The sequence below is a fragment of the Danio rerio genome, chromosome 24 (assembly GCF_049306965.1).
Source record: "Danio rerio strain Tuebingen ecotype United States chromosome 24, GRCz12tu, whole genome shotgun sequence".
Lineage (NCBI taxonomy): Eukaryota > Metazoa > Chordata > Actinopteri > Cypriniformes > Danionidae > Danio > Danio rerio.
Window position 1 is genome coordinate 40,634,051 of NC_133199.1, and position 22,894 is coordinate 40,656,944.

Genomic DNA, 22,894 nt, shown 5'->3' on the forward strand with positions numbered 1-22,894 from the left:
ATCTGCTTGTGTAAAGTTCTTTCTGTTGCTTCTATTGAATTAAGGATTATTATTACTTATTTTAAGGACAGATTTTTTTTAGCCTTTATACACTTTCTTATGCAGTACTGATTATGGTGAATAAAACCTAGCAAAAATGTTTATAGCCTACATCTTTACCTGGATTTCTTTCTCAACTCTTCCTTGTACGTTGTTTTTGTAATCTGTGGGAGTGGTTAATTCAGGTGCATGTCGTCTGACAGGATTTTACAATAGCTCCGCCATCTTCCAGCAGGTATACTTTTTTCATAACTCCGGATTAGTGTAACACGTAAGTATGAATTTCTTTTATAGCCTTTATATTACGTTCTATTTAACACATGTGTACGCCTTGATACCGAGTTTATGAAAGTATATCTAGCTTTTTGACGACAATAACAATCTATTGTCACTGCGCATTCAGTTAAGTGAAAGTGAAACTCGGGAAAGATGTTGTTAGAAAGGTAGCCTATCTTTATTTTTAGTTGAATTCACTAAATTAGATTAATATTTCAATACAAAACTTTTGTAGTAGATTAACGTCAGTTATATTACTAAAAAATATACAGTCAATTATGCTGGGTTCGTACGTCTTAAAGCATTATTAGCATTAAACGACCGATAGGATTGTCCGAAATAAAAGTACAACACAAGTTGTCACTGCGGCGATATCTATTTAAAACATACATGATTAACCTAAAACCTCCAAATTTGGACCTTACAAGTACATATAACATCCTAGAAAATTCAAAAGGTAGGCCAGTATAGGGTTCGTGCCAAAATTCCTATGCCTGCTTTTTGCTCTGTCTTCGTTTGCTCTCATTGCCCGCATGTTCAGGAAAATCAGCATTGTTGACGTACATATTGTCGGTTGATGTCGTCTTAATCTGTCGTCCTGTCGGTTTTTCTGTTTTGTACTGTCATGTTCAATGGGGTATTCTGTCATCTGATCTGTTGTCCAACTTGTCCTTGATGTTGTCAATTCATCTTTACTGTCATCCCTACCGTTGTATGCTGTCGTCCTTATGGTCTCTGTTCTGTCGTCTTTAATGTCCTCTATGCTGTCGTTTATATTGTCAATTAAACTATCATATACTGTCGTCTATGCTGTCGTTTATACAGTCATCCTTACTGTTGACTATATATTTTTAGAGGCATTAAGGGTTTCAAGATAGCATTTTGAGTAGAGACACCATTTTGACATAACCTGGTCTCCAATGAATCTTTTTCAAGGACAATTTTCCTGTATTTACAATAAATTGTTTTTTTTTTCCAGTCAGTTAGTCAGTTTGACTAATAAAATCAGTAAGTAATCAATAATATTAGTATTATTAGGTTAGTAAATATATATATTTTTTAAATAATTGCAATATCATAGGCGTGATATGGACTTCAACTTTACACACATAGGCTGCTAATAAAAATTATATATACGTATATTAATCTAGGGACAGTTTACAAATGTACTTTAAAAAAAAAAGTGTAGTAGCCTATATGCCTTGTTCACATTTGACAATTTACATAATGATAGCAATCGTGCAGCGAGATAACGGATCATAACTACTTTAGATAACAGAACAAGTCAACAAAAGAATGATTGGATTAGATGTCAATAAAAACGACTGCATAGACGACAGTAAGGATGATGTTATAATTGACAGTATAAACGACTGCATAGACGACAGTAAGGATGATGGTATAATTGACAGTATAAACGACTGCATAGACGACAGTAAGGATGATGGTATAATTGACAGTATAAACGACAGCATACAACAGTAGGGATGATAGTAAAGATGAATTGACAACAATAAGGACAACAGATCAGATGACAGAATACCTCACAGAATATGACAGTACAAAACAGAAAAAAAACGACAGGACGAGATCAACAGACAGCATGTACGTCAACAATGCTGATTTTCCTAAACATGCGGGCAATGAGAGCAGACGAAGACAAATGTGAAATACAAATCAGAAAGCAGGCATGGGAATTTTGGCACAAATATAACCCCATAGGCCAAGGCTATAATATTATTTTGTTTTGCTACTACTATGTAGACCTACATTTAGTATTGTTTTAGGCTATCGATACAGACAATTGTACATTTTGAAAAGTTGATATAACAGATATATTTTAAAAGAGATATTTCTGAGAGTGTAGATGCGTTTTGGAGCTTAATATGTGACAAATTTTCACTTTAAAGCAAAGATAGTCTATTATAACCAACATTTTAAAAACTGCCTCGCGGGCCTAATAAAAGTGTTCAGCGGGCGCATATGACCCGCGGGCCGTAGTTTGCCCACCTCTGGTCTTGCTCAATTAAAGATGTAGTTGTCTGATAAATGCATACCTGTCAAAATGAGAAGTAATGTAAAGTTTTCTGCACAAAATACTTTCATGCAGAGTATTCATATTTTTAACACAAGTATATTATGCAGAATACTTTATATTACATTTATTAGACAACTGCAAATGCTTAAGATAGTATACTCGGCTAATTAAATGACCTAAACATGATCAGTAATTAAAGCATTTTTCAATGGATCAGTAATTAAACTACTGTGCCTATAGTTATATTATCTGCTTGTGTAAAGTTCTTTCTGGTGCTTCCTTTGATTTAAGGATTATTACTTATTTTTAGGACTGACCTTTGTTATAGCCTGTACACCATTTCGTAGGTAGTATACTTTTTTTGATATGGTTTATAAAACGTAGCAAGGCTTATGTACATATCTATTTATTTTTTAAACTCTTTCCTGTTTATGTAATCTGTCAAGTGTCTGTGGGAGTGGCTAATTCAGGTGCATGTCGTCTGACAGGAGTTTCCAGCTGCCGCCACCATCCTCCAGCAGGTAAACTTTTTCATAACTCCGGATTAGTGTAACACGTAAGTATGCATTTCTTTTATAGCCTTTATATTACGTTCTATTTAACACATGTGTACGCCTTGATACCGAGTTTATGAAAGTAATCTAGCTTTTTGACGACAATAACAATCTTTATTGTCACTGCGCATTCAGTTAAGTGAAAGTGAAACTCGGGAAAGATGTTGTTAGAAAGGTAACGTACTTACTTGCTCGCTAGACATGAGACGTGAGAAGGCTGTAGCAACGTTGTGTGACATTCAGCAGCTGCGAGATTACATTCTTACTACATGTATTTTTTTTTCCTGGCAGTTTATTAATACTGCCTAGCCCTAGAGTATAGGATGAGCAGTATTAATTTTCCAGTATTGCTTAATATCAAATATTGTTTATTTATTTTTCCTTTTTAATAAAATAACTGCATGTGTAAGTGTATTTGAAGTGTAAAAATACCACACAAATATAATTAAATATCTTTATTATATATTTTTACAACATGTAATACATACTGTGCACATCTAATTATAAGCAAACAGTATAACGTTTAGATTATATTTAATAATGAACTATATGTAATTAAACTCAAAGGGTAGGCTAAATTAAAATGTAAATTGAGAAGGTAAACAAACAAAAGAAGTAAACAAAAAAAACAATAATGAATTAATTAAAATGCGGACACTGGGCAGTAAAGCTCTGGACTAGAGAATACAGCAGAATGGGGAGCGCAGCCGAAGACCTGGGGCCTCATGTACGAAGACTTGCATTGAAATCATACTAAAACATTGTGTACGCACAAAGCTGTAAATTTGCGTACGCAGTAAAAAATTCAGATGTATGAAACACTGCGTACGCTGAATCAAATGCATATTCTTTTGTACATCCGAATGAACGTATAACTGAGCGCAACATGCACGAGCAAAAAAAACCCCTCCCTGCCTCCTCCCCCTATGAATATGCTAATGACTCTACTTTGGCAAACCCCAAGGAAAAAGCAAAGGCAAAAGCAAGCAAAAAGAGAAACTTTGAACAGAATGTGAATTGGAGGAGCTGCTTTCCGAGGTAGACCAGAGAAAATCGGTGCCATTTGCAAGTTTGTTCTCCGGAATTAACAACAAAAGAAAAAATAGAGTAGGAGAGTTCAGCTGATGCGGTTAACACAGTTGGGTCTGAACATCGCACTGAGTGAATTAAAAAAAGAAATAGTGTGGTTTATAGGTGTAAAATGTTGTAGTACCCTTAATAGTCTCAGTGGCGCAGCTTGTAAATCTCATGTTAACATGTTTTGACTCGTTTGAGCATGAACTCGGTTCGAATCCAGCGTCTGATGAAGTCATTCTACTTTTTCCCCCGCTACATATCAGATTTTGCCAACTATTTATCACGAGAAAGACAAGTAGGAATCATTAATAAGTTTGTGCATCATATTTTATTTGCAAATTTGTGTAATGGAAATGTTTTGATTCACGCATGCAAATTCATCTTCAGATAGTGTTTTTATAGCAATGTGTGTGCGGTAAATCGCTCCCATTAAATTGGAAAAACAGGCGACCGCTGCAAATTGCCCTTTAATGTTTAGCTGGTCAACTGTATGGTATGGAAACCTTCTATACCTGCTAGATGAACCCGTCTCATACTGCTGCCATTGCAAAGACACTTTGTAGAGAGCAATTTAACACAACTGCCTCTAGGAGTCGCCAATGGAAATAAAACAGACACGCACAAAAAATGTGTGTACGCCAGCCATAAAGCTGGCATGGAGCTGCGCACATTCCCAGGTTAATTTCATTGTTAGTAAATCCAAACGTGAGCGATTCTGAGCATGAAACCTGGCGTACACAAAGTGAGGCCCCAGGTGTAGTTGTTGGTATGGAGAAAGCAGTCAGAGAAAAAAATCCAACAGAGAATCCAATTTAGAGATGGATCCACAGCAGCCACAAGTCAAAATAGGCAGTGAACAAGAGGACAAATCAGAGCTTGACCCAAACGGACTACACAAATGACCCCTGATGACTTATTTATCAAGAAAAAAAAAGGCAATACTTACGTCTCCTAGATCGTTGTTGAATGATGCATCGAACGGTCTGTTGAAATCTAAACTGATTCATTGATGATGAGTAAATTTACAGTGGTCGTCCATGCCGCCTAAGCACAACCTAAAGTAAGGGCCATTTAAATGACAACATTATGACACCGTTGTGATAACCTTCAGCAACAAGTTCCTCCTCAGCCTTTTTACAAGGTTGGTACAACGTTGTAGGAAAGTCATTAGGTCGATGCAACGTTATGTGTGTTTTTGGGAGCCTACCTTTTAATTTTTTTTGTTAAAAACACAAAACTAGATTCAAATGTCAATGTAAAACTTTTCTAGTAGATAGGTTAATGTTAGTTATATTACAAAAAAAAGTTTAAAATGCTGTATTCGTACATTAGCATTAACCGACCAATGTACGTAATAAAGGTACAAAAAAAAACTGTCACTGCGGCAATAAAACATACATAATTAACCTAAAGCTTCCATATTTAAACCTTAAATGTAAATATTACAGCAAAAAATCTAAAAGTAGGCTACATTATTTTTTTTGTTTCGATACTACCATAGACCATACTGTCAGTCAATGTGAACGTTTGTAACCGCTATTTGAAAAGTCAATATAAAGATAAAAAAAACTTATTTCTGAGAGTGTAGGCGAATTTTGGGGCTTAGTATGTGACACCTTAATTTTCACTGCATAGAAAATATTTTCTTTGAATTTTAAATATGGCTACCTTTTAAAATTAGGCTTACTCGATGATCTTACAGCGCATGCTCGAAATAGCGAAAGGATATCAATAGTTCCAATTGTTATAATCTCAACAATGACAGAATTAGTAACAGAAATCTATTTAATTTAACCAGTGGCCTAAAGGAAACCTTCTGTTATGTTGTTGTCTTCACTTAAGTATTATAACAAGCTGATATATTTAAATTTCATTACAGATTTTAAAAAATTAGTGCTACAGTATATTTTCAGTAGTTACTTTGTAACTTGTAAGAATAAAAATTCCTGATGGTGATACATTTTTCAGTAAATGCAAATTGTTTTTATGCATTTTCAAATGTTTCAATTGGTATTTCTGAAACTGGATTTTAGATAAAATTAGATTAAAAATATTTTAACAATAATTTATTTTAACACATCTTTTATTACCTTAACTTTTGGAAATTGTAATAAAGACTCTAGATCAATCAAGAATCTGTAATTTGTTCATTCTCTTTAACTTGCATTTAGTTGTAAACTTTAACAAATAGCATCTTAAATTCCCAAACAATTAAACTGTTACTTATAAGGAAAGTTGATGTTACACTGTTAAACATGCTTCAGCCACAACATTTTTGGAGCCTGTTAAACCATTGAAATAAAAAATGAGTTTGTTTACAGAATACAGTCGATTTACTCAGTGAAACATCAGCATCTTTGTTTTTTGTAAGTTAATAAAAGTTAAAAAGAATAATCAAATCACATTTTTATTTATTATATTTTATTAAAAAACATCCCATGTTGTCTTGAATTGAGCTTGTAGTGATGTTAAACAGAATATAAGACATTTCATAAAATCTCTCTGTCATGATTACTTTTCTAGGTTAAGAGGATTTCTGTCTCAAACATCCAGAATTGTTAAAAATGGCTAAAACAGGAGAGGTGCCAGAAAGTAAGAAAAGTGGAAAATAAAATGTGATCTATAATCTTTGTTTCAGCTGTTACCAAAGTTGCATCAGAATAATGTTTATGGTAGTTTTTTTTTCTCTTCCACAGATTTGTCTCTTGTTTGTTTATCTGACCTTGTTCATTCTCATCCTGAAGATGATGTGCTTCTGTCATGTTGTCTTGATCCAGCAATCAGTGCTCATTCAATGGAGATCAAATGGTGGCATGAGAACCGTCTGGTCTGTCATTATGAAGATGGTCAGATGACAGGGAATGTAGATTATGAGGGTGGAGCGAGTCTCTCAGCTGAAGATCTACACACTGGAAATGTGTCTTTAATTCTCAGAAGCATCACAAAATCACAGAGAGGACTTTATAGATGTGAAGTCATTCATAGATGGCAAACAATAAGTAAACATATTTTTCTCCAGATCAGCTGTAAGTATTATGCAGGATTCAGCACTTACACTAGTTAAGATAATAATTATTGTATTACTAAAATATTGGCAATTTATACAGGAGTGTAATATACTGTATTGTTTAATTTAGACACAGCAAAATCAACTTCAGATAGACATTAGGGCTGCACAACATTGGAAAATTTATTATCATTTAATTATTTTATTATTCTGTGATGTATATTGCGATATGAATATGTTGACCTGAATAGCACTATTTGAAAAGTATAAATATTTCAGATTGATTGGAATGATTCTGTAAGGAAGTGCATCTGCAAACAATCTAATAACCAATTTACAAGCATAGAGAAATACAATAAATGAAAAGATACAAAGGAAATAAACCCTGTTTTCCATTTATTTGTTTTGCAATAATTTAACATTATTCAGGTACAGTTACAGTAATTAGAAAAATAATTCAATAAAATTAATTGTTAATAAAGTCACAAATGGTACAATTTCTTATACCTGGATGCTTTTAAATTCTTATAAATTTATAGGCCTCAAAAACACATGCAAATGATAATACAAACTCAACAAATGTGCATATCCTAATGTGACTATTGCGAATGATCACATTACAACATATCGATGCTGAAATTATAATTTAGCAGCCCTAATAGATGCGCATAGTGTATTTTATTAAGCCTGTCCATGATGCAGCTGCTAGCATTAATGCAAAAAATCAGATTAATGAATAAAAAATGTGTTTGCTTTGACACCAACCACCTTGTATGCTGTAACTAGTACATTACAAGAATAAAAAGATTATAAATATGCAGTGGTGACAGGGATTTGACAGTAGATGTATTTCTGTTTTCAGCTGTAAACTTCAGTCTTGTGCTTCCTCCTAAACCTGTGTCTGTTTCAACCGGAAGAGACGTCACCTTAACTGTTCGTCTCTCACCGGAAACCAGTGCTAAAACCATGAACATTAGTTGGTTCAGAGGAACCGAGCTCATTTATCAGTTTAATGGCAAGGAGCAGCCAAACAGTGCCTATGAGAGCCGAGTGAGTCTGTCCGTCCTGCAGCTGAGGCGGGGAAATGTGTCTCTTACTCTGAAAAATGTTCAACAGTCTGATTCAGGACGATACACATGCAGAGTCCTTCATGATGGATGCCAGATCACAGGAACAGTTGACCTTGAAGTGAGAGGTAAGAGACCACAGTAGCTCACTTATTAAGGTATGCGGCTCCAAGTACTGTATCTATTAATTACCCTAAAAGGTAATTTTTGTTTGCTTTTTTGGTGAATGAGTTGTAGCTGCATTTAATCAAATCCCTTTTTTATTGTCACATCATCAGCAGCATGTGTGCTATGATGAGTGAAAAGCTTAGGTGCTAGCTCCAGACAGTACAAAATACAAATAGTGCAAATACAACGACTGTGCAAAATACAGACAGTGTAACTATAGACAGTGCAAAATACAGAAAGTGTAACTATAGACAGTGCAAAATACAGACAGTGTAACTATAGACAGTGCAAAATACAGACAGTGTAACTATAGACAGTGCAAATACAACAACAATGTACAATTAACAGCGATTTGTAAAATGAGTAGGTGTCCACAAAGTTGTAGGCAGTATTGTCTCAAGTATGGATTGGTTAAAGTGCAGTGCATGCTATATATTGATGGTGTGCAGTGAGAGTATGAAAGAGTCTGTCTGTGTGGGGTGTGTTAAGTGTTCATCAGCCTGATAGCCTGAGGGAAGAAGCTTTCCTTCAGCCGGCTGGTGCGTAATTGGATGCTCCGGAACCGTCTGCCGTCTGCCACGGTTCAGTCGGGTCAGGTAATCAAAAAGTAAGCTACATGTTTAATTGGGTTGTGGGTTAGTTGTGGGTGGGTGATTATACAAACTTTAACTATTTTCTTTAAAATAAGGTGTTTTGAGCATTTTTTTTTCTGACAAATTGTCACAAATATGAAGACATCTTAATTCTTACAAGGAGTTTCTGAGTTCTCTCATCTTTCTGACCAAACTAATTTTTCCGAGGTAGGGTAATCAAGGAACACGTTCAGTGCTGCAAATAGTTTGTAAAGTTTGTCCTGCTTATTGTGGTCAAACAAATTGATTAAAGAAATAAAAGTAAAACTGACTGGCAAAATGGATTTGTCATTAATTGTGAAAACCGTTTAATATACTTTTATTTTTGATCATACAGTAAACAAAAAGACATTTTTCTAAACTGTAAATATTTCACTTTTATTTTATTTAAATTATAATTTTATTTAACAAACCAGATTGTGTTTTAGCCACAGAAGCATAGAGAATCTTGTCGCACTTCACTTCACCTCAAATGTTATTTGTTCTTCTTGCTTATTTTGTAGATAACTGACCAACAAAAATACACAATTAAGGCACAAATTATACCAAACAAATTTTCAGACAAAATATAAGTGTATATTTTAGTTTGTGGCCCGTCTACTACCCAACTGCAGGTGAATGATTTGTTTCACTTTATGGAAAATAAGGATTTAATTAAAGCTCCACTGTTATTGTTTTATCACAAACTTCTGTCGTATATTTGCTACATTTTTATACAAGTCACTGTTTTAAAGATGTCTTGATTATTTCTGCTCCATGCTGATGTCCTTTCATTTTCTACCTTTCTTTGCGGCATGTCAGGCGAGCGAATGTTTAATGAGTTAAACTGCCCAGTGCCCACTGTTTAGTTTTAGCCAGCATGATGCATCAAACTGGCACAGGATTTGCTTTAAAGCTATTTTACCGATGACGAGGACCGGTATCTTTACATTTAAAGTAGACACAAGCTTGAGAACAAGAGATCTTATCTATGTAACAAATGCTCTTAAATAATGTAGCCTAGTTGACAGCAAGCATCAGTTTTTATTATGATTGTGTTATCTGTCATATACTGTACAGTAGGCTATATGTAATCCAGGTTACTAGTGGGTAGTACACAGCAAAAGAGCTAATAGGAATACCCTTATAAATATGAGAAAAAACATTGGCAGATTACTCAACTAAATAATATATATTAAAATTATTTATTTAAATAAATAATTTATAATAGAGTATTATACAGCATCCAAGGAAACTGTGCTTTGGAATGACATCATTGTGCCTTCCGCTATAGCAGCTGATCAGCTTTACGAGTGTTTGAATGATTATAATGTAATGGAGGGAGCCAAGATGGCAGCAGAGTGAATGGTCACATTTTTTAGCGCTTGGGTACTTTGAGGAGTTTGTTAAAGTTAACAAAATAGTTATTTAGCGTGTAACGTCTTTAATTTTAAAAGCATATGTGTTCCTGAATATTTTTGATGGACATTATTTAATCTCTGACATGAATGGGGAAAAAAAGAGAAAGAATCAGTCCCTTCAGAAAAGTATTGGCTGGATACCTTGTGGAAGAAGGGGGCATGAAGTCAGCAAACATGGAGAATATCAATCTTGAGACAGAAATTGGTGCCATTGAAGAGGTTTTTGCAAAGCCTATTTGTTTTACTCCATCCAAGAATCCTACGAGGTATAAAGGTTCGGATGAAATCTCCTTATCTACACTTCAGATTCAGAAGCTAACCACTAAAATGGATGAAACGCATGACAAGGTGATTTCCATTGATAATACAGTCGCAGTCTCCTGTGGAAAACTAGATGAATTGTCTGAGAAATTCTCCCACGTGAATTCTCCGTAACAATGCAGCAGCTGCTTCACGTAAAAGCTGACTAACAGTTTTTGCCATTTTACTTCTGTTATACTGTATTTACACTAGTAACTCACGCTGTCCCATCCATCAAAACCGTGCTTCTGCCCTCGGGCTCTGTCACAGTGAAAGCACTCGACGTCACTTGAATATGCCCCTCCCACTGATTAGCATAGGCTTTGCATACAGCTTGAAGTTTAAAATGAAATCGAAAATGAAAACTGAAATGAAAAAGTGTCAATAAAAGGAAAGCTTAAATTTACATTTTAATTTGAATTGTGTCACTAATATAGAGTGAATATTAATAACACGCTTTGTAAAAATTGTGTTTGCATTTTATTTTTCAGTTTGGCTTTTTATTTTAATATTGGCAGTATTGATGTGGAAATGCAGTGAAAATGAAATGTTAAATTGGCAACTTCCTTTTAATCATTAATTTGACAGGGAAGATGTGTTGTCAAAGTGAAAATGAAAATTAAATAATTTCATTTCTTTTTCAGTTTTGTCAGATATTTTGCGAACAGTGTCCATTGATGAACAGCTTACAATACATTTGTGTATCGAGGGTTACATATATGTCTGTTCTTTAAGCTTTAAACAGACATATGACTGCAGCGATGTTTAGTTCTGCCAAGGTGCCATCTTTTAGCCTGTAGCCTACTAAGTTTTTTTCGAGCCTCAGCTGGGTCAGTTGGCATTTCTGTGTGGAGTTTGCATGTTCTCCCTGCGTTCGCGTGGGTTTCCTCTGGGTGCTCCGGTGTGTGTGTGTGAATGTTTCGCCAGAGATTGGTTGCGGCTGGAGAGGCATCTGCTGCGTAAAAATGTGCTAGATATGTTGGTGGTTCATTCCGCTATGGCGACCCGGGATAAATAAAGGGACTAAGCCGACAAGAAAATGAATGAATGAAAATTACTTCAAATACTTTACATTTATAGATTATATATATAAAATGAACGCTTAGTTTAATTCGCAGTGATAATTATGCAAGCATCATTATGCTTGGTATCAGCTTATTCTTCAGTATTCATTGATTGAGGCTCTATATTTTGAGAATTGCATTTAGTTAATAAATGATTATATTAATATATTTAATAAGCAAGTGTTGCTTCTTTTTACGATCTTAGATTTTTATTTAAAGAAAAAAAAACATTTTCTTTGGCAGGGAATGCTTGCGTTTTCCCTGTAATTTACATATCATAAAACAGACACATTATTAAGGTTAAAAATTGTTCATTTAAATTATGATCGGTCACAGGATTTGGTGGAAATTTACATCCCTACTCCACACAAAAAGCATCTGTTAAGCAAACATCTGAAAAACCCTTAATAATGCACCAACATTAAAGCATGCTATAGACCTGAACCATGCAGTGACTTGTATATTTTGTTGTATATCCAAAGAGAAGAAATATATCCAAAGATGACTTGTCAAGTTTAAATGAATCTGTCTAATCAAACTAAAAATAGATAGCAGAAGTCTGTGATTTATTTGTGTTATTTAGTTATTATGTTTCCTAAAATAAAATATATTGTGTTCAATGGGGTAAACATTGTTGTTTTTTACCCAGACATTTAAAAAGAATATATTTTAGAGCAGTAATCCCAATACCGTGTGTAGTGATGGTATACAGTTTAACCCAAAGAATGTATGTCAAATGAAGAAGTCAGAGATTTAAATAAATAAATGAAGTTTACTGAAGATAGTTTGCAGTTTCATCAGCAGAAGCCAGCTTCAACACTGGCAATGAGTTCCTAGGCCGCTCTGCTTACAATCACCAATCAATAACAATTATACTCTCACATAACGTCATTAACAGCGTCATACATATAGGTGTTCTAACCTGATTGGTTAAAACACAGATAGACAAGGAACATTTCCACGTGGGGTTCGTGCGTACAATTCTGAACATTATCTTAAGCATAAACGTCAGACATCCCTTAGACTGATTAGAGCTGACTCCAGACCTGTGAAACGGATCAACAATCAAATAAAACACACACACTTAAAGTATAATCTGTTTCCTATCCAAGGCTGAGTGTACTCTCTGCCGTCTTTATCAAAACTGGTTAAAAACCGGTATAATCTACATTCAGGCAGTTTTATCCTTACTACACAAAGTCTATCTTGAATAAAAGTAAAATCACTTAAAAAGAATTAACCGTAAAAATTGCTAAACCACTTTAGACATTTTAGACAGTATTGACTCATAGAAATAACAATAGAAACAGTTGCTTCCAGTCCTCAGCTCTCAGTTCCTCTCAAGGTCTCAGAGAACTCTCACCTAGTTTGATTGATCCAGAAAGTAGTTATAAAGAGACAGGCAAATGCACTGAACATTCTTATATTAAGTAATGTGTTAACTTTCAAATAATTATATTTAATTAATATATATATATATATATATATATATATATATATATATATATATATATATATATATATATATATATATATATACAAGAAACAAGATGATGAAAATGATAAACGTTGGTCCACTATGAAACTGTGATATATAGAATCCCATGACTAGTGTAAATATTGCATATAAAAAAGTGAAGAATTCTCATGGAGAAATGCCAAAGAAGATAAATTACTCATTAATATGGTTTACTGAAGTGAGATATGTTTAACAGTTAATTGACATTTATGATCAGTTTTCCTATTTAAATTCTAATCAAAACATCTTGAATCATTTTAAATTCTTTAGATTTTTGATATGCCAGTGATTCTGCTATGATAAAAAGATGGGTTGTCATGGGCCTTTTTTCTCCATATGCTGGGTTACACCATATTTCTATTTCCACTACAAGTGAATGCAACATAACGCTTAATAATATTCATTACTCATCATTTGAAGTGGATTAAAAAAAGGTTTTCAAAATGGTCTTATGGCAAAAATGGGTGTCGTTAAATAGTTTTAGGACACATTTGATGAAAGGTTTTGATGTACTAAATGTTTACTACTGAATAATGCTAATAGAACATCTAATTCATAATATTAAGTGTTTTTAGAATACTGCTTTATAGCCAGTTTGATAATAATGGGGTCAGACTAGGAAATCGCCTGAGGAGAAAACATTTATGTCTCAATAGATTTCAGGTATTTTCTCTGTCTTTGTTTTTTATTTTTAACCCAGTACGTAAAAAAACTGACAGTACTTTACATAGTAAATGTAAAATAAAAAAGAATCTAATCCTCTTAATACATTGCATAACTAAGGCTATAAATAAAGTCAAATTGAAATTACACTGCAAAAAAAAAAGGTTCCTCTGACTGATTTTGCTTGCTGATTTTCAATTTCAGGCCTGAGCAGTATAATTGCTGGAATTCCATCCATGAGTAAGATGCTCAACATATTTTTCTTTTTTACTTGATCAGCAGTGAATAGTGAATTTTGTAAATGATCTTTGACTTTTGTTGTTCTGTCTTCATGTTGATGTTCAGTTGTGTAGTTTTATGTTAATCAGCTGGAGAATGACATGTTCACTCTTAATGATTGTGTTTTTCTGTTATGTACTATATAAATAAATATTTTAGCAATATATTACTAGAAATAAAAACAGTATGTTGCAATACCTTGAATTTTCATGTACAGTACTTTACGTAGAGAATATTTAATACAAGAATGGAATCCTCTTAATGTATTACATAACTAAGGCTATAAATAAAGTTAATTTGAAAAGGTGTAAAGCTACACTGCAAAATAATGTTCCTCTGATTTTGTTCATTGCTTTTCAATTTCAGGTCACAGAATTAGACTTAAAAGTAGTATTGATGAAGATCGCCCCATGAGTAAGATGCTTAACATATTTCTCTTTTATTCTTGATCAGCAGTGAATAGTGAATTGTGTAAATGATCTTTGACTTGTGTTGTTCTGTCTTCATGTTGATGTTTAGTTGTGTTGATTCATGTTAATAAGCTGAAGAATGACATGTTCACTCTTAATGATTGTGTCTTCAGGGTCATTCAGTGATCCCATTGTCGGTGACTTTGGTGGGTGTAGAAGATGCTTGCATCTGCTGTTATTCTTATTACTTATAATATAAATAAATATTTTAGCAACATATTACTAGAAATAAAAACAGTATGTTGCAATACCTTGAATTTTCATGTACAGTACTTCCCGTATAGTGAATATTTAATACAAGAATGGAATCCTCTTAATGTATTACATAACTAAGGCTATAAATAAAGTTAATTTAAAAATATGTAAAGCTACACTGCAAAATAATGTTCCTCTGATTTTGTTCATTGCTTTTCAATTTTAGGTCACAGAATTAGACTTAAAAGTAGTATTGATGAAGATCGCCCCATGAGTAAGATGCTTAACATATTTTTCCTTTATACTTGAATAGCAGTAAATAGTGTAAATGATCTTTAACTTCTGTTGTTCTGTCTTCATGTTGATGTTTAGTTGTGTTGTTTTATGTTAATCAGCTGGAGAATGACATGTTCACTCTTAATGATTGTGTCTTCAGGTACAAGGGGGTATCCTAGCTTTCTTCTATCCTGTGACTCAGGTGGGTGTATAAGCTGCATTTTCTGTTATGTACTATATAAATAAATATTTTAGCAACATATTACTAGAAATAAAAACAGTATGTTGCAATTTCTGGTACAGTACTTTACACAGTAATTAAAAATATATATATATATAATCCTCTGGATGTATTACATAACTGAGGCTATAAATATAGGAAAATTAAAAATGTTCCCCTGATTTTGTTTGCTGCTTTTCAAATTTAGGTCTGAATAATAGTATTAATGGAGGTCGCCCCACACGTAAGATGCTCAACATATTTTACTTGAACAGCAGTGAATTATGAATTTTTAAAATGATCTTTGACTTTTGTTGTTCTGACTTCATGTTGATGTTCAGTTGTGTTGTTTTATGTTAATAAACTAAAGAATGACATGTTAACTCTTGTTGATTGTGTCTTCAGTGAGTGATGATGGCTTTCTTGGCTCCAGTGACTCAGGTGGGTGTATAAGATGCATGCATTTTCTGTTATGTACATACCTGCGAACATTTGTCTCGCATTTCTGGGAGTGGGGGGTTGGAGCAGGGGGTGCTGTGGTGTTAACTGTACCAAAGACAAGGGTATTGGTGGCAGCGTCAATTGGATGCTACAGTATACCATATACCAATACATGCATATATATATATATATATATATATATATATATATATATATATATATATATATATATACACACACACACAAACACTACTGGTAAAAAGTTTGGGGTCATTTTTTTTCATGTGTTTTTTTTTTTTCTTTAAGAATATTATTCTGTTTATCATTCGGCATTACTGTTCCGCATTTATAAATGTAAAAAAAAAAAGTTCAATTGTTAATTAATTAATTTTCAATCGATTTTCCGTGGCTGGGATGCAGGGGCAGCAGTCTTAAGAGAGAACTCAAGATTTCCCTAGGCGTTTCCAGGCCAGACGAGAGACATAATGGGCTCTATTTTGATGGTCCATGCGCAAAGCGCAGGGCACAAAGGCTTTCAGGGCGTTTCGGAATCCACTTTTGCTAATTTAAGGACGGAAAAATCTGCTTTGCGCCGTGGCGCATGGTCTAAAAGGGTTGAGTTTATTTTCTTAATGAGTTATTGGTGTGTTTTGAGAAAAAAACAATCAGAGTCTCATCTCCCATTCCCTTTAAGAGCCTTGCGTCACGCCATAAGCGCATTTGCCATTTACATGACGTTAAGTAAGTGTAAGTGGAAAAACTGAGCATTTCACAAGCAAAAAAACAGTTGAACAGAGCATCTGCAGCACAAGAATGAGAGATAAATTATTAACTTTCACTTTTGCTCTTGGATAGGGAAACCTTTACGCACAGACATCAATTAGCCTATAAATAATTTATTTTGTTTGTTAAGCGCAAAGATTTGTTTCAAAACTATTTCTAAATTCAGTTCTAATTTCCAGCAAACGAATAAATGAACAATAATACTGAAGTGTGCTCAAAAACCTGAGTTATATCCTAAAACACATGCTGTGCCTCATATGGTCTAAAACCTGCAGGTGGACAAATCTAAGCTTGCTTTAATAAAACAAATATAAATATGGGTATAATAAATAATACTGCTAATAATAATAACATTATACAAAAGCAAATTGTTATGAATGAAACTGAAAAAGCCTCCAAAGATAAAGAAGGTAATAAAGCAGTGGATTTTCATATTTATGTAGGCTAGAAAATAATGTTTTGTAATATTTTAATCCTTTATATTTATATCCTATATATATTCTTATTATATCCTATATATATTCTTATTATAGCCTATATATATCCTTAATATTTTAATTCTTTTTCATATTTAAAGATATTTGCATATTGCTCTACATCTTGTGTGTATTAAGCAGTGTGTAAGCAGGTGCACAACTAACTGGACAATAGACCGGCTCTGCGCTGGAGTTTAGATCGGGTTTGTTTTGGTCTATTGAAAAATCTATAACAGTTTTTCTAAATAGCAACGCGCCAGCAGTGCGCCTTAACACGCTTTTATTTTTAGACCAGAACGCCTATGGGAGCACATTTGAGCGCAAATGCATTTGCTATTTAAATAGCGTGGCGCAAAACTTCAAAACGACTCTTGCGCCAAGCTGAAACTAGCAAACAACTATTGCGTCGCGCCTTGCGCCTCATTGCGCCGGGTGTATGATAGGGCCCATAGTCCCTCCAGCCTCCTCCCGGTGGGACATCCCTGGAACACCTCCCTAAAAGGGCGTCCAGGAGGCATCTGAAACAGCTCCTTCCGGGTGACAGAACTCCTCACCCTATCTATAAGGGTGCACCCTGCCACCCTGCGAAGGAAACTCATTTCGGCTGCTTGTATCTGAGATCTTGTCTTTTCGGTCATGACCCAAAGCTCATGATCATATAGGTGAGAGTAGGAACAAGTTTGGCTCAGCTCTTTCTTTATCACAACGAACTAGTACATTGACCATTACTGCTGCCACTATACCAATCTGCCTGTCAATCACACATTCCATCCTTCCCTCACTTGTGAACAAAACCCCAACATACTTGAACTCCTCCACCTGGGGTAGGGAGTCTAGGGACTTTCCTTCAACCTGGAGATGGCAAACCACCTTTTTCCGGTGGAGCACCATGGCCTCGGACTTAGAGGTGCTGATTCTCATCCCAACCACGTCACACTCGGCAGCAAACCACCCCAGTGCATGCTGAAGGTCCATGTTCGATAAAGCCAACAGAACATTATCAGTGAATAACAGAGATGAAATCTTGTGGTCCCTGAACCGGACCCCCTCCAGCAAAAGGCGGCACTTTAAAATTCTGTTCATAAAAATGATGAACAGAATTGGTGACAAGGGGCAGCTCTGCCGGAGTCCAACATGCACTGGAAACCAGTCTGACTTATTGCTGGCAATGCGAACCAGACTCCTACTCTGTTTATTCAGGGATGAGAAAGCCCTTAACAGAGCACCTCTGACCCCATACTCCCAATGCACCCTCCACAGAATGCCACAAGGGACATGATTGAATATCTTCTCCAAGTCCACAAAAAAACATGTGGACTGGTTGGGCATACTCCCATGAACCCTCAAGGACCCTCGTGAGGGTATAGAGCTGGTCCACTACCACAGCCTGGATGAAAACAGCATGGTTCACCCTTGATTCTTGATTCAACTATTGGTCAGATCCTCCTCTCCAGTACCTTGGCATAGACTGAGAGGGAGGCTGAGGAGTGTGATCCCCCTGTAGTTGGAGCACACATTCCATTTCCCCTTCTTAAAAATGGGAACCACCACCCCAATTGCCCAGTCCAGAGGCTGCTACGGGCGTACTGCTACGGGCGTACTGGTAGTCTTCCTCCATGATCTCCCCAAACTCTTCCCAGAGTTAAATTGTTAAATATTTATTAAAATGTTAAATAACTGCTTTCTTATTATATGTTATTTCAAATAAAATTATTAGTCCAGTCATTATTGCTTTTATTACTATTGCCATTAATAATAATAATAATAATTATTATTATTATTATAATTAATATTAGAGTGATTTTTGAAGAATGGAATAATGAAGATGAAAATTCATCTATTAAATCACTGATATAAATTATATAATAAAATGATAAAACTAATTTCGAACAGTTCATTTATAGTGCAATAACATTTCACTATTTTACAATGTGCTTTGTATTTATAGTGATATAAATGCAGGCTTGGTGAACAGAAGAAGCTTTTTTTAAAACATTTAAAAATCCTATTGACACCAAATGTTTGACCAGTAGTGTATATTTTAGCAATAAATTACTAAAATAAAAACAGTATGTTGCAGAAGTAAGATAATCAACATATTTTACTTTTCTATTTAATCAGCAATGAATAGTGAATTTTGTAAATGATCTTTGACTTTTGTTGTTCTGATTTCATGTTGATGTTCAGTTATGTTGTTTTATGTTAATAAGCTGAAGAATAACATGTTCACTCTTGGTAATTGTTAACTCGTGTTAACTCTTGATGTTAACTCTTGATGATAGTGTCTTCAGTGAGTGATATCAGATTTCTTCAGCCCTATCACACAGGTGGGTGTATAAGCTGCATGTATTTGCTGTTATGTACTTATAATATAAATAAATATTTTGGCAATATATTACTAGAAATAAAAACAGTATGTAGCAATACATTTTACTCACATTATGATTGTTTTTGTGATTTGTTTGCTTTTGAGCTGAATGGGTTATGGCTATATTTAAGTATGTGATTTAGTTTTATGAAAGTTATGCAAGTCTTATTTTCTATTCCGTGAATATTGCAGATGAAGATTATCTGGAGTGGCAAGGGAAGAGATTTTTTAGACATAAGAGAAAGATGGGGAATAGCACTGATTTCATCAGAGACATCTCCACAATACCAAGAACCCCCTTGAAAAACAATTAAACTCCCTCAAGAACAAGAGAGGGTTACTGAAGTTTCTCCTGGCTGTCCAATCACAGGTAGAAGAAAGAGAGGACAGATGTACTACAACATAAGGTGTACTATATAAAGGGTGTCAAAATTAATTGTTTCTTTGGTGCAACGCAATGTAGACGCAGTATCAGTATCGGTTCAGTAATAATAATAACCAGTTATCATTTATCTCATATGTGCTATGTGGTGGTAGCTTACTATGGTGAGGGAGGAGAGCATGTGTTATTTAAAAACTCCAACTACTTAAAATCACAGAAACTGCACAATTTGTGTGTGTTTGCTAGACAGCCTTTCACTAACACTTACAGCAAAAGCCCCTATTTCACGGCTATTGGGAAAATGAAAGTAAACTCCGTTTCTCTCTCTCTCTCTCACTGTGGCCCATTTGATCAGCTGGCGTGACTTTTCCTCTCCTCTCGGCTGTTACAGCGATACTTCTGGAAACAGACACAAGCGCATATTTGCAGAGTTAGTTTTCTTCACCGTGTCTATCATGGATCAGCTGTGTACGGCGCTGCCGTTTATCAGTGTTTATCATCGGTGAACAGCACCAGAGTGTTAGAGCTCTTTCTGTTGAGCACGTGACCAATCATAAAGTGTAAGAACTCGCCCGACAAGACTCAGAAATCAAGGGGGATATTTACATTTGTTTATTTGCTATAAATGCTCATGTTGTTCTGTGCATGTACTTGAGGTTTTAAAGGTACAATTTATATATCTGACTGTATTGAAGGACAAAATTGTATAACAAATAATATAAAAATATACATTTATACATTTTTCTTTTGCTGTGAAGTCAAATTTTAAATTGTTTTTGGAAAGCATCGTCGATGCACTGATATATTGAATTGAATCGCATGATAATCGTAACCAAACCCGACCGTGAAACCAGTGTAGGTACACACCTGTATACTATATCTAGTTACTGCTGATTTACTCTGATTTAGTCTAGACATGTAACAAAAAAATTAAATATTAAAGTTTGAGGACAAACCTTATGGTGGCTTGAGAAAGCCTGATGAAAGTTATTTATTTAGTTTAAAAAATATCAAGTTGGATGAATTAGCATAATGTTAGCATGATTCCAACATGAATTGTCATGTTGTTAGCATGTTCGAATTATTAGCATGTGTTAGAACAGCTAGTCAGTCTATGAGACAGTTGCTAGGGTGCTGTAAATGGTTTTTAGGGCATGGCTAGTATGTTTAAAGGTCATCAGTGATTGGATGCTGGCTAAACTGAGTTAAATGAGGCCAGACTCTAGTCTGTTATGCAACATAACATGCAACACTTGGTAAAGTTGAAAATGTATCTAAAATACTTTATTGCAGGGTTTCTATAGGGCACTGAGAAGCATTACAAGACATTACATTTTTATCGAAATAAGGCTTTAAAGGCACAGTTCAGCCAAAAATGAAAATGACCTCATTTACTCACCCTTCACTCGTTCAAAACGTTCTTTTTTTCTGTTAAACATAAGAGAAGACATTTTAAAAGTTACCATTGATTTCTATAGTATTTGTCTTTCGATGGAATTGTTTTTACTATGGAAGTCAATGGAATAACATTCTTCACAATATCTTCTTTTGTGTTCAACAGAAAAAGAAAACTCATAAACAATTGGAACCACTTGAAGGAGAGTAAATGCTTTGTAAGTTTCTTTGAGTGAACTCCCTTTAAATGGCATTAAAAAGCGTTACATTTTATATTTTTATTATAATTTATTGTAGATAGTTTTAAGAAAAAAGTGATATAATCTGTTTATTTTAGTCATGCTCCTAGTGCATTTTATTCCACACTGACCGTGCATGCTATTTATTCCAACTTTGTTCACTCGCGGTCAGTTTTCTTCCCTACCTGACTATTGCCGCTAAATTTAAACCTCGTTTCCACAATCTCACATTTACCTTTTTACTAGCCGTTATACTAAAAGAGAAGGTAACAGTCAAAAATGATAACAGTCAAAAATCTAAGTTGTACAAAAATGTTATTTCTTAACTTTATTTGTCATCAAAATACTTTTTATATTTCTGACAGCACAATAGGAAAAAGTGTCTTAGAGAATAATGTCATAATGAAAATGTCATTTAAAACTCCAAGTTAAATGCCCTTTAAAGACAGCACATCCACATTTTGCTCATATTCCACTGTTACTCATTAACAATCTGCTGGTTCTGTCTGAGGGCCGTTATGCACATAATGTGCAAAGACAGACGGGTATTGCATTAAATATATATATTTTAAATGGCATTTAAAAAAAGCATTAAATCAGATTAGAAGATACCAGCAAAAATTGCGTATTAGGTTTACTGCTTTTAGCCAGTTTGGAATTTATGTATTAAAATAAAGAGATGGTCTGGGGAGAAAATAATTATGACTCAATACACTTCTGTTAATCGTTCTGTTTTGTATTGTTTTTTTCTTTCTTTCTTTTTTATTGCACAGCTTAGCTTCCGTAATAAGCTATCTGTTTACTTTATATTATTATTTTTATATTTTATCTTTATATTTACCCAAAGGCGGCATTTATTAAATGTAAAAAATATATATTTATAAGAAAAATTAAATAACTGCTTTTTTTATTATATGTAGTTTCAAATGAAATTATTAGTCCAGTCATTATTGCTTTTATTATTATTATTGGCATTAATAATAATAATAATAATAATTATAACTAATATTAGAGTGATTTCTGAAGACTGAAATAATGAAGATGAAAATTCATCTATTAAATCACTGATATAAATTATTTAATAAAATGATAAAACTAATTTCGAACAGTTCATTTATAGTGCAATAACATTTCACCATTTTACAATGTGTTTTGTATTTGTAGTGATATAAATGCAGGCTTAATGAGCAGAACATTTAAAAAAACATTTAAAAATCCTATTGACACCAAACTTTAGACCGGTAGTTTTTATACACAAACACACACACACTCATATATAAATTATCAGAATAAAGAACCTGCTCCGTTCAATACCTACCAGTGCAGTGGCAGGAGACCGAGAGACTTTATTCTGTAGCTGTGTGTCACATTTTCTTTGGTGTTTACGGTTTTAATACAATGGACAATGAATCTGTGTGTTATTTTACTTTTACTTTTTTTAACAAATTTTGTATTGTATGTGGAAATGTGTAAATACATTGTTTTTTTCAATAAAATTATTAAAGCCTTCTATTGTTATATCAATTCAATTAATCACCCATCCTGTGATGTGTATTTGTGGGACAT

General features: G+C 34.1%; 1 protein-coding gene and 1 long non-coding RNA gene across 11 annotated transcripts; one reads left to right on the forward strand and one right to left on the reverse strand.

The window, feature by feature from the left end:
* The first annotated feature begins 248 nt into the window (after positions 1 to 248).
* LOC101882128 (CXADR-like membrane protein) lies at positions 249 to 22,838 on the forward strand. 9 transcript variants are annotated; one of them, XR_012399532.1, is made up of 15 exons: positions 249 to 310; positions 2,800 to 2,874; positions 6,508 to 6,576; positions 6,681 to 7,010; positions 7,854 to 8,186; positions 14,009 to 14,044; positions 14,450 to 14,497; positions 14,667 to 14,699; positions 14,975 to 15,022; positions 15,185 to 15,226; positions 15,453 to 15,488; positions 15,650 to 15,685; positions 19,227 to 19,271; positions 19,505 to 19,682; positions 20,050 to 20,646. XR_012399532.1 is itself a non-coding variant. In XM_073941094.1 (15 exons), exons 4-15 carry the CDS (start codon positions 6,549 to 6,551, stop codon positions 19,624 to 19,626), a joined length of 1,137 nt encoding a protein of 378 aa, XP_073797195.1. In that variant the 5' UTR covers positions 249 to 310; positions 2,664 to 2,700; positions 2,800 to 2,874; positions 6,508 to 6,548; the 3' UTR covers positions 19,627 to 22,838. The 9 variants fall into 9 exon arrangements, 7 of the variants coding, with proteins under 7 accessions (XP_073797195.1, XP_009295893.1, XP_068073353.1 ...); XR_012399533.1 differs by having other exon boundaries at positions 2,842 to 2,909; positions 20,050 to 20,427; XM_073941094.1 differs by adding an exon at positions 2,664 to 2,700 and having other exon boundaries at positions 19,505 to 22,838.
* LOC103909773 (uncharacterized) lies at positions 7,372 to 21,547 on the reverse strand. Of its 2 annotated transcripts, none has more exons than XR_659859.4 (3): positions 19,963 to 21,547; positions 15,727 to 15,790; positions 7,372 to 8,173 (listed from the first exon to the last, which is right to left on the reverse strand). It is a non-coding gene; the product is annotated as an uncharacterized lncRNA (long non-coding RNA). The 2 variants fall into 2 exon arrangements; XR_012399538.1 differs by lacking the exon at positions 7,372 to 8,173 and adding an exon at positions 12,377 to 12,985.
* Positions 22,839 to 22,894: the final 56 nt, after the last annotated feature.

Excerpts from the sequence above, each read along its gene's own strand:
- LOC101882128 (XM_073941094.1), top strand. The coding sequence starts at position 6,549 with ATGGCTAAAACAGGAGAGGTGCCAGAAA. Across the intron at positions 6,577-6,680 it reads AACAGGAGAGGTGCCAGAAA|ATTTGTCTCTTGTTTGTTTA; the intron begins GTAAGAAAAGTG and ends TCTCTTCCACAG. Across the intron at positions 19,272-19,504 it reads TCTTCAGCCCTATCACACAG|ATGAAGATTATCTGGAGTGG; the intron begins GTGGGTGTATAA and ends TGAATATTGCAG.